The sequence below is a fragment of the Mesoplodon mirus genome (assembly GCF_964341445.2).
Source record: "Mesoplodon mirus genome assembly, chromosome: 3".
NCBI classification, from domain to species: Eukaryota; Metazoa; Chordata; class Mammalia; order Artiodactyla; family Ziphiidae; genus Mesoplodon; species Mesoplodon mirus.
In genome coordinates this window covers 38,592,508-38,604,856 of record NC_138978.1, presented here as the reverse complement: position 1 = coordinate 38,604,856, position 12,349 = coordinate 38,592,508, and the positions used below count along the sequence as shown (strand labels likewise).

The window sequence follows — 12,349 nt, the reverse complement described above, 5'->3', positions numbered from 1 at the left end:
CATACAGTATGGTCTTAATTTATTTAAAGCATATGCACAAAAAAGTAGAAGAAAATGCATCACTATACTAATGATAATGCTATTATGAGGATTTTTATTCCTAAAATAAACATGTATTGCTTTTATAATCAGAAAAGTAAACATCTTATCCACAAAACTTAGTAGCTCTGAAGCAAAAGGGGGGAATATGTGATAGCAATTTACTTTGGACCCAAGACTCAGGCCCGGTATAGAAATGTTCCAGTTTATAATGAAAAAGCCTTTCCTAGTAAAGATGGTGTCTGCAGGCAAGCCAGTATAGAGTTTGGGACATAATTAAAAACCTCAGGTGTTGGTATTGTTCAGTTGGGGATAAGAGAGGCGAGGAGGGAGAGACAGCACATTTTCCCAGTGCCTGTTCTTCAGGAGCCCATGTATACGTAGACACTGCTTTTTTACAAGGGGGAATGGAAGGCCAATTTACAAATGTGTGCTCATGCTATGACGCCCAGGGACGGGCGGGGGCTCATCTTCTGGGCCATGACTCCTTTTAGTCCAGAGTGACTCTCTGGAGGGCGAGGAGAGCTGTGAGCCTTTAGTAGCCAACACTCAGCAGCTGGGACATGAGGGCACTGGCTGTGGTCAGGGGGCCTACAACATCTGTTGAATGGCCCATAATTATGTGAAATATTATGATGAACAATCTTGTACCTCCATCTTTAGGTGCATCTCTGATTACCTCCTAGAACAAATTCCTGGGAGTAGTTTAAACGAAGAGTATTAAGAGCCCATAAATGTTTATTGAACATTTGGCTGGATGAATAAATAAAGGGAGAGAAAAGATGCTGGGAGACTGAAGGGATGAAGGTGCTATGTGGAGGGCAGGACCAAGTGGATCTATTGAGAGCTGGATCTGGGACTGGGCCCTAGGGGAGACAGTTGCCCTCACCTTGGTGATAGGACCGCAATGGGCCTGGTACTCGTTGAATTCTTTCTGCAGAGGCAGCGGGTACTTCATCGCACGAATGGTTCCCACCGAGGTGCCCACAAACATCATGCTCCCGGAATGGGAGATGACGATGGCCGTGTAGGTGACGTCAAATGCTGACATCTCTCGAAGGACCTGGAACACAGCCATCTCTGTTCAGGGTGAGGGGCTGAGCCGTGTACCCACTGTCCCCATGTCATTCTCCTCCTTGCTTCTAATAGCAACATTAGGGCAAATTCTGGATTTAAAAGTGTGTCTTTTCCATTTGTTTTAGCATCTGGCATACCATCCAGCACATAAGGGGCACAAACTAAATATCTCTTGGCTGCTTGACCGATGAGTAAGCAGCTCTAGGAGTTAGGAATAATACTAAAAAAGGGAAACCTTCATAAAGCATGTGCCAAGCAGTGTCCTATGGCTTTTACAGGTTGTAACTCATCCGATCCTCACAAAACCCCTTTAAAGACGGTGAAACAGTCACAGAGATACTAGGTAAGTTGCCTCAACTCAACCACCTCCTAGGTAGCAGCCAGGCTCCCAAGACTATGCTCTTGACTGCTATTCTAACTATGTATCTCAAACTAAGAATGGGATGTGGATCATAAATTTATTTAGCAAACATTTATTAATGTCCATTATATAACCAAAAGACTATTCTATCAGGGAATTCATTCATTACTTTGTTCTTTAATTCACTCATCAACCCACCCACCCATCTAGCCACCAAATATTTACTGAATGTGTGCCGTGGGCCATGCATTGTGCTAGCTAGTAGGGATACCAAGAGGTGTGAAACATGGCCCTGCCCTAAAGGAGCTTTGTTCTGGTGCAGCACTGTGGAAGCCACCACAAAGTCAGGACCAAGCTGCTCGGGGGCACACTGGAGAGACACCCTACTCTCAGCTGGGCTTGTGGAGAAGGACACAGCCACACTTCCATTTGCAGGAAGTGTCTTTGCTGAGCTCTTCTCTCCTCCCTCTACTATTTGGAGCTAACGTGCTAATTCTAAAATTTCATAGTAGTTTGGGGATTTCCAAACAAATATGGTAGCAAGCTTAGGTGATAGCAATAACTAGAGTTCTGTTTTTACCCCACGAAAGCATGTGCAGATCAAGGGTTAGAGCACAGTTTAGAGATGCTGCTGACCTCCATCCCTGGAGGGTAGGAGAGAAGTTACAGACAGCAAGCAAAGTAGAAATGGAAAAGGGCCCCACAATTTAACCCAGTCAGTTGGACGCTGGTCAGGAAATTCCAGGAGTAACAATTACTGAGCTGACCCTATAGGAATGAGGAGCCAGGTGTTATCCCATGAAGAAGGGACGCTGTTCTCACAGGCCCCCTTTCCATCCCTTTCTGCTGTAAACAGAGGAGGCTGTCTTCTGCAAATCAGGGCAGCAGCCCAGAGGAGGGACAGGGGAAGACTTACTGAAGAATCTGCTATCTCCTTGAGGGTCTGGTCTGATCCAACAGCAAAGATGATTTTGCCATCAGGGGAGATGGTAACACAGTTGTAGCTGCAGGACTTGAGCACACATTCTGTCTCTCTCTTTCCTGTGGACAGATTCCATTCATATACAGCACCATCTGTACCACAAGAAATCAGTTTGCTGTCATCTGTATTCCATGCAACTGAACGAATCTATGGGGGATGAAGACATACCCAGTTAGGAGTGTACACACACACACACACACACACACACACGCCTCTCATGGAAAGGAGGATAACTTCTTACGTGTTCCACTAGACTGAGGCAGAATGTCCTTTCCTGGTACATGCCCTTCAGTAAACACTAATCATAGCTTTGTGGGAAAGTTAACATTCTATTTTCTCAGATGCTTGCAAAATACTGAAGATGAAACATTCCCATTTCCATTTCACTTTATGAGTGTAAAGACAGAATCATAATAGCTCCTCTAATGCTACAATCCATCATTGCTATGTTTTACAAAAACTTTTTATTTTGAAATAATTATCTATTCACAGGGAGTTGCACAAATTGCACAGAAAGAGGGTTTTTTCAGATGGCAGAGTAAGTACCTCAGCCGACCTACCCCCCACACAATAAGGGAACTGATAAAAACAATAAAAACTGTTATTTAAAGTCTTTGGAAATTGTCCTAAGGGCATGCAGCAAATGTAGAGACATTCGTTCAGGAAAATCTACTCAATCTCAGTAGGAACAGAGACTGTGGCATATGAGCCATAATCGGCTCCTTTACCCTCTTCAGCTTCAAACACTTTATTCCTGTGTACTCTGGGCAGGTGTGGCCAAAAGATGGGGCTCCCTTTCTCCCTGGATCTCAGTCTTTGGCTATGGTTTCACCCTGGGAAACCTGCTGGTGTTTCTTATCCCCACCTAGAAGCTCTATTCCAGGCAGGCGTGGCCAAGAAGACCTCATTTCCTTTCCCCCAGCCAATCGCCACCTGTTGGTGGAAGCTCTACTCCAAGTGCAGAAGCACGAGAATACCGGTGCCCCGACTGTCCCGCCCCAGCTAACTCATAGGGTGAGGGTTCCTCACCATGAGGGGGGAGCTAAAGAGATGAGGGATTCCACCCCTTTTCTACCTGCACGTGCCACTCATGGAGTAGGGATGTCACTCTTGGAAAAGAAGGTCCCTACCCCCGGCTCTGGTGCAGTGGAGCAGGGGTTCTTCCCAGAGGGAAGTCAGCCATAAGACAAAGAGCCCTACAGCTCTGCCTGAGGAGACTGACTTATTTGGAACAGAGCATGGAGAATTCCATCCATGGGCATCATCTAAATCAATGGAGATCTAGGTGGAGGGCAATTAAGAGAAGGCTGGTAACTCCTTGATATAAGCAAGATGGCAGAACAACAGAATTGTAATAGAGAGGACAAGGGAAAGAGACAGTCAAGAGAGCCCTTCTGGGATCATAGACAACTCTGGGGATTGGGAAGGCTGTAGGTACGTGCAAGGCTGCACCCACTCAAGAGCAATCAGAGCAGGATATGGGGAACACTTGAAAGCATCTCCTAAGCTGCACAATGACTCATTAACACAGGGCGGAAGCATCACAGGCACAAGGGGTTTAAACACATCTGACCAAACACTAACTGAATACTAAGCTCCTGACCCAGGGGCATTTCCCAGGAAGTCAGGCTTAGAAATAAAACCATGCTTATGTCTGGCAGCCTGGAAGGCTGTGTGCATGGCTAAGGCTGCACCCTCTCAGGTACAATCAGAGAGGGAACCTCCAAACTGCTAGTCTCTGGCTAAACATGGAGCAAAAGCATAAACTCCATGAACTGTAACAGCAGCCTCTAAGCCAAACACAAATCCAACAGTAAAGGGTGAAAATCTAACTGGCTGAGGGGCCTTAAGCACCATCTATGACTAATGAGTGGCTTAGGTCAACCCAGGGGCAAGCCCTAGGTAGCCAGGCTAAAAGATCAAAATAGAAAAACATCTGAGCAGAGACATCCGAGGCTGCCCACTGTAGGAGAAAAAAAAGATTTCTCAGAATTAGTTCAGCCAAGTTACTAAACAAAACAACCAAATAAAAACTTTCTAGCCTTTTCCCCTTTTCGTATTTGTAACTCCGTTCTCCAATAGAGAGAGACTGGCTCCCATGAACTCCGATACGTTAATGGATTTCCTCAATCTCCTTATAAGTAACAAACCTGCCGACCCACTGGTTACCTCTTTGGGTGTTCCCGTGACTACAGTCCTGTCAGCCACTTCTCAGTCCTAGCTCTACCTCTTAAATTGCATTTTCTAATAGTTTTCCTCTATCATGTAAAAATGCGCTTAAATATAGTTATCTTATCTCCAACAATATTCTTAGATTCACTCATTTTAATAGTTTATCTGCAAATTCTCTGAATTTTCAACATACCCGATTATGTCTGTGGTGATAGTTTTATTTCGTCCCGTCCAACCTTCATGCCTTTTATTTTGCTATGGCCTGAATGTCTGTGTCTCTCGCTACCTCCTCACCCCAAAATTCATATTTTGAAATCCTGACCCTCAAAGATGATGGTATTAGGAGCTGGGGCCTTCGGGAGGTGATTAGGTCCTGAGTGCTTCCCTCATGAGCCCTTATAAAAGAGGCTCCAGAGAGCTAGCTCGCCCCTTCCACCATGTGAGGATACAAGAAGTCTGAAGCCAGGAAAGAGGGCCCTCTCCTGACCATGCTGGCACCTTGATCTTGGACTTCCCACACTCCAAACTGTGAGGAAAACTTTCTGTTGTTTGTAAGCTATCCAGTCTGTGCTGTTTTGTTATGGAAGCCCCATGGACTAATGCATAGTTCATTTCCTTGCCTTACTGCACTGGATAGGACTCAGTACAAGGCTAACAGAAGGCATCATGTTTTGTCCTCTATCTCAGAGGGAGTGTTTTCATAATTTCATAATCAAGCGTGCTGTTTGTTGTAGGTTTTCTGTGTCTTTTTTTCTCTCCAGGCTAGACTTTTTTTTTTTTTACTATTTATTTATTTATTTGGTTGCACTGGGTCTTAGTTGTGGCAGGCGGGCTCCTTAGTTGCAGCACGTGGGCTCTTTGGTTGCAGCAGGCAGGCTCCTTAGTTGTGGCTTGCCGGCTACTTAGTTGTGACATGTGAACTCTTAGTTGTAGCATGCATGTGGGATCTAGTTCCCTGAACAGGGATCGAACCCAGGCCCCCTGCATTGGAAGCGCAGAGTATTACCCACTGCGCCACAAGGGAAGTCCCTGTAAATGTCTTATATAAGATTTTTAGGGACTTCCCTGGTGGTCCAGTGGTTGAGAATCCGCCTTTCAATGCAGGGGACATGGCTCGAGCCCTGGTCAGGGAACTAATATCCCACATGCCTCAGGGCAAAAAGCCTGCGCTCTCTAGAGCCCGCGTGCCACAACTAGAGAGCCCATGTGCCGCTACTGAGCCCGTGAACTGTGGAGCCCACACGCCACAACAAAGAGCCCGCAGGCTGCAACGAAGATCCTGCGTGCCACAGCTAAAGACCCGGTGCAGTCAAATAAAATATTTTTTTAAAGTACCTAAAATTTTTTTTATAATAAAATAAGTTCCCCATTATTTTTAGTTTGTTTTTTAAAATCATGAATGCATGTTAATGGTATAGATTTTTATTATATCTGGATTTATAGAGATAAGCATATGCTTTTTTATCCTTACTATGTTAATGTGGTATTCACTAATTGATTTCAAAATCTAAAATAACCTTGCATTCCTGGAATAAATCAACATGGTCATGCTGTATTATCCTTTTAATATATTGCTTGATTGGTTTGATAATAATTTATGTAGGACTTTTTATGTTCATACAAAAGACTGGCTTATCATTTTCCTTTCTTGTGATGTCTTTGACAGGTATCACAATTATGCTGACCTCCTAGAACAAAGTTGGAAGTATTTGTTCTTTTTTTTTTTTAATTCTCTAGAAGAGTTTTTTCAAGATTAGTGTCATGTTTTTCTTAAAATTTGATATACTTCTCCAGTGATAGTTTTCTTTGTCAGAAGGTTTTAAATTACAGATTCAATTTTTCTAGGAATTTGTCAGTTCGTCTATGTATTCACATTTATTTGCATAAGTTGTTCATAATATCTTCTTATGATCTTTTTTAATGTCTATAGGACCTGTACTGATATCCCCTTTTCATTCCTCACATTGGTTACTTATATCTTCTCTCTATCTTTTTTTCCCCTTAATCAGCTGTGCTAAAGGTTTGTGCATTTTGTGTTTTCAAAAAATCAAGTTTTGTCACATACCACAATGTTCATTGCAGCTCTATTTACAATAGTCAGGACATGGAAGCAACCTAAGTGTCCATCGACAGATGAATGGATAAAGAAGATGTGGCACATATATACTATGGAATATTACTCAGCCATAAAAAGAAACAAAATTGAGTTATTTGTAGTGAGGTAGATGGACCTAGAGTCTGTCATACAGAGTGAAGTAAGTCAGAAAGAGAAAAACAAATACCGTATGCTAACACATATATATGGAATCTAAAAAAAAAGGTTCTGAAGAACATAGGGGCAGTACAGGAATAAAGACTCAGACATAGAGAATGGACTTGAGGACATGGGGAGGGGGAAGGGTAAGCTGGGAAGAAGTGAGAGTGGCATGGACATATATATACTACCAAATGTAAAACAGATAGCTAGTGGGAAGCAGCCGTATAGCACAGGGAGATCAGCTCAGTGCTCTCTGACCACCTAGAGGGGTGGGATAGGGAGGGTGGGAGGGGAGACGCAAGAGGGAGGGGATATGGGGATGTATGTATATGTATAGCTGATTCACTTTGTTATACAGCAGAAACTAACACACCACTGTAAAGCAATTATACTCCAATAAACATGTTAAAAAGATAAAAATTTTTTAAAAATCAAGTTTTGGCTTTGATGATCTTCTATTGTATGAATGTTCTCTGTTTCATTAACTCCTGCTCTTATCCTGATGATGTCCTTTCTTTTGTTTTCTTTGAATTAATTTGCTGTTCTATTTCTAATTTATTGAGCTGGATGGTTATATCACTGACTTTCATCTTTTTCACTTTTCCAATACATGTATTTAATGTTATAAATTTCCCTGTATGCGTGGCTTTAGCTGCATGCTCCATCTATATTTTCTTTTGTTTTTTCTTGCAGTATTACACATGTAAGCCTAACATATATCCCTGGTTGGAGACAAGTGTTATAAATTCTTGTAAAGTGATGAAACATGGCTGCTCTCCTGGGTTGGTGAGGTAGGGCTTCCTATGGGGGTGTGCATGGTCCTGGAAAGAGCGTCACATTCACCTGGTGTGCTTTCCTCTGCATCTCCACAGTCACACTGTTGGAGCTGAGGAAACACAGCAACTCTCAGTACTGCTTGTGCTTAACAGCACTTTTGCTTATGACCTGTTAATTGCTAAACTCAGTGGTCACTTTTTAGTATTCACATCCCACTCTCTGACATTTAATACCACTGACTACTTTATCCCTTTGGAAACCAGTTCCCTGGCTTCTTTGATACAATTCCTCGATTCCAGGTTCTCTTTGTACTTCATCTGCAGTCTCTCTCTTCTTTACCAGTCCCTTAAATGTTGGTCACTCATCTCCTGCTCAAGATCTCAGATTCCGCATGAGCCCCTGGTGATCTAATCTATGCCTCTGATGTCTACTGACTACCACCTAATCCCCTGAATTGGAATTTTTAGCCTTGACTTCTTTCTGACCTCTGCACTCATATATCACACTCCAGGACACATCAAACATAACGTGTCCAAAATGGAGCTTAATATCTTTTTTCTCTCTGTCCCTACTACTAAAGCCATGGTTTAGTTCCTAGCTCCTCTTTCACCCTCATTTCCTAGCTGATCTCCTTCACTCCAACTTCCCTCCCTTCTAATCCATCCTCAATACTGTTTGGAGAATTATCTTTCTGATACCATTACTTCCTTTCTTAAATCCTTCCAATTGTTTCTCATCACCTACAGACTAATGTTCAATTCCTTGGCATGGCATACACACTCCATGGTGCAGCAAACTTCTCCAGCTCCTCCTTCTATCACTCCTTAAATGTGCCCTATAAACCACAAACCACCATCTTATTCTATACTCCCATTCCTTCATCTACAACACACCCTGCTGCTTAGAATGCTTTTCTTTTCCCATTGTTTGTTCTCTCCAAATTCATCTGCTGACTTCTTACCCTTTCAATCTTTAGTCTCTCCCTTTTCTGCATGCTTCATATCTACTTTATCTTCAGGAACTACTGGTTTTACTTCCTAAATATCTTTTGAATCCATCCACTTCTTCCTATTGGTACCACCTCTGCATGCTCCATATCTACTTTATCTTCAGGAACTACTGGTTTTACTTCCTAAATATCTTTTGAATCCATCCACTTCTTCCTATTGGTACCACCTCCATACTGGTCTAAAATACTAATCATTTATCATGTAGATGACAATCTCCTTACCATTTCCATCCTCGTCCTTTTCAATACAATCTTTATTCTGCAGCCAAAGTACTCTTTTAAAATGCAAATATGGTCACATCATTTCTTGTCCTAAAAGTCTTCAATGATTTTATGGAACAGGAGGGATAAAGTATAAAATCCTTAAAAGGCCTACAAGGTTCCATGAACAAGGTTCCATGAACTTGGGTTGCTGCTAACCTCACCAATCTCATTTTCATTCCTGATACCTATGCTTCAGCCTCACAGATGGTTCCTCCTATACCCTTAGAAATCTCCCATCTCAGGGTCTTTGTTTATTTATTTATTTATTTAGGCTGCTTTGAGTCTTTGTTGCTGCACATTGGCTTTTCTCTGGTTGCGGTGAGAGGAGGCTACTCTTGGTTGCAGTGCGTGGGCTCTCATTGTGGTGGCTTCTCTTGTTGCGGAGCATGGGCTCTAGGCACGCAGGCTCAGTAGTTGTGGTGTGCAGGCTTCAGTAGTTGTGGCATGCAGGCTTCAGTAGTTGTGGCTCATGGGCTCAGTAGTTGTGGCTCACGGCCTCTAGAGCACAGGCTCAGTAGCTGTGGCACACGGGCTTGGTTGCTCTGCGGCATGTGGGATCTTCCTGGACCAGGGCTTGAACCCATGTCCCCTGCATTGGCAGGCGGATTCTTAACCACTGTACCACCAGGGAAGCCCAGGGTCTTTGGATCTCTATCTGCAATGATTTTCCCCGCCAGCTCTGTCTGATTAATTCCGACCCACTCCTTAGGACCAAGCCTTTGTGAACGTCCCAGTTTCCCTCATCATGCCCACTCCTCATCACTTCCTCGCATAACAACCCATATTTTTCTTTCACTGAGTTTACTACAGTTAGTACTTAAATCTGTCTGTGCATTTGTTTTATTGTCATTTCCCCCAACTAGACAGGGACCTTCAAGGGAAAGGAATCACTTCTCTTTTGTTCACTTATACCCCGTTGGCTAGCATGATGCTTGGCTCTGTGTCCTTGTTTCCTTGGACACTGTGCACTCACTTACCTTCCCTGTGTGTCCTTTCAGATTCGAGACGTTCTCCAGGCTGGTGGTGGAAAAAATGTGAATCACATTCCCATTGACTGCAGCAAACAGGTGACCTCCATTGCTAAAGCAACACTACCAGGAAATACAGGAAGAGAGCAAGAATGAAAGACAGAGTAGTCTATCTGGAGGTTACAGTTGAGCTCAGGGTGAAACCCTGCGTAGGACTGGGAATCAGGGAAAGGTGCAAATAGGACTGAGAAGTGGCTGACATCTTCACTTTCACTATTCCTGTAGCTCATATTGGCCAAGATGCTGACACTACCATGTGCACGAATCATGAAGGTGCTTGGATCAGAGAATAGAACACTCATTTTGTCTGCAGAAGAAGTTTCAGAACAGGGGAGCAATTCCTCAAATCACTGTTTTGATTCCACAAGTCATCTCAGGGGGAAATCTGATGGGCTATTGTCTCTCCCTGTTGCTCATTTTCCCTGGCCCCTCCCAATCGCCAAACTCGCATTCCTAGCTGTGACTCCGATTCTGTGATAACTTTCTTTTTAATGCTTTAAAAAAAAATTACTCCACAGTCACAGAGAGGACTGATCACAGGTGAGATCTCACATGGTTTGTTTCAGTGATATATTTTGGTGGGCATAAAAGAAAGAGGATAGAACCAACATACTCAATAAGTTTGGTGGGAGAATTGGATTTCTTTTTAAGCCACCAGAATTCTCTAAGACAGTCTGGTCCTACCTCCCCAGTTGTGCTAGTTCTTGATATTTCAACTCTGGCTTTCCAAGAAACTGGGCCTTTATCTCCAGGAGTTCTTACCTCTTTGCACCCTCTGACAGAGTATTCTTTGAAAGAACGTATATCATCAATGAGTAGATTCATAAGGCGTAGTTTGTCAGCAAACCCTACTACAATGTAGTGTCCAGACGGGTGAAGGCTGATTGTATAAGCTTCTTCTTGGTATTCCTTAAATAGTTCCAGGGTGCTGTGAAAAAGATAAATTATTGAATATAAGTCTAGCCCACTGAGTTCCTCAAGTCCTCCATTGTATCTGGTACATATTTTTATCCTAGCGTTTGAGATACTTTAGTACTTGCAATTATTGGTGCCTCTTTTTCTAGATTTTGGTTACTTGAGGATAGTGTCCAGCAATGAGTATGGCAAGTAGGGGGACTGAATATGGGGTTGTCTAGAGATGTTGAAGGCACAGCTCCATTTAGATTTCCAAATCAGAATTATTGCACAATTTTTTTTCCAGCAGCCCCAGCAGCTATATACAAGAGCAAAGAAGTTACGTTATGGGGCCAATCTAGGCTGGAGATTCTCAAGGAAGCTATGCCAGGAGGATAAAATCACTGGGAGCTGAAGGTGGTTGGGGCAGTGATCTGGATTCAAAGGGCGAATCAATGGTCTGGGGAGCTCTGTGGGACAAAAAGCAGGTCTAGTGGGGGTGAGGGGATAGGAAAGCTAGAAGGACACAGGAGGGTATGTAAGGACGGGAGGTATTGGGATGTTTCTTTATGTCCCACGTGCCAAGCATGGTGTCTGGCACGTAGCAAGCACTGAATAAAGTATAAAGTGATTTTCTAGCTCATGCAAGAGTGAAAAGTAAAGAGAATAAGGTAGTTTGACTGACTGACTTGATTAAAAAAAAACTTTTCCAACTGAAAGCTTCTAAGTAATTAAAATTTCAAACCTCTAATTAAAATAATTCGCATGGAAAATTTAACAACTGAAATCGTGCATATCACAGTAGCAAAGCCTTTCATTCCTTACTTTGATTCGTAATTCCAGATGCGAACAGACCGATCCACAGAGCAGGTGGCAATGAGGGGTTTGCGGATGCAAGTAGCTAGACCGGTGATGGATGCTGAGTGTAACGGGTACATCAGATACTCAAAGTGGGCAGGCTCCCCCTGGAGAAATCATACAGAATGAGATCGGGCAGAGGAAGCAAAAGGCTGGTAATGCACTCCAGCTCTCATTACTACTTATGGATGTTAATTAGCCCAGATGCATAGAAATCAGGCTGTGGGCAAACTGCTTTAACATTATGCATATTTTCCTATACCATTATTATTTTAAAACATCATTTTAATGGCAATAAAGTATTTTATTCTGTGAATATACCAGAATTTAATTTATCTATCCTTCTACTACAGGAATATTTAAGTGGTCTCTGATTTTTGTTAGTTAGGGGTAACACTAGACTAAATATTCTTACATGTAAGTCTGTGTTCCTCTCTGATTACTTCCTTAGATACTGTAGGGTAAGTGCCTGACGTTAAGCTTTTGAGTCTCAAGGCATCTATTTCAAAGGACATCCATCTTGAATAAACATATTGCCAGTTGTATGACACAGCTACCAGCCAAATAATCTGCCAAGGAATTAAGCCATCCTCACCCTTGAAGACCCCTTTTGCAGGAAGTCCTGGATAAC

The 12,349-nt window shown here is 42.9% G+C and overlaps 1 protein-coding gene across 1 annotated transcript in view; it reads right to left on the bottom strand.

The window, feature by feature from the left end:
• The window catches only part of CFAP57 (cilia and flagella associated protein 57), a gene marked incomplete at its 5' end in the record, with an annotated part of 75,738 nt that overhangs the window by 40,045 nt on the left and 23,344 nt on the right, over window positions 1–12,349 (bottom strand). The window contains 5 exons of the mRNA XM_082616393.1: window positions 929–1,102; window positions 2,394–2,606; window positions 9,916–10,029; window positions 10,729–10,894; window positions 11,686–11,825. Coding sequence (XP_082472519.1) covers window positions 929–1,102; window positions 2,394–2,606; window positions 9,916–10,029; window positions 10,729–10,894; window positions 11,686–11,825 — 807 coding nt within the window. The remainder of the gene's footprint in view (window positions 1–928; window positions 1,103–2,393; window positions 2,607–9,915; window positions 10,030–10,728; window positions 10,895–11,685; window positions 11,826–12,349) is intronic.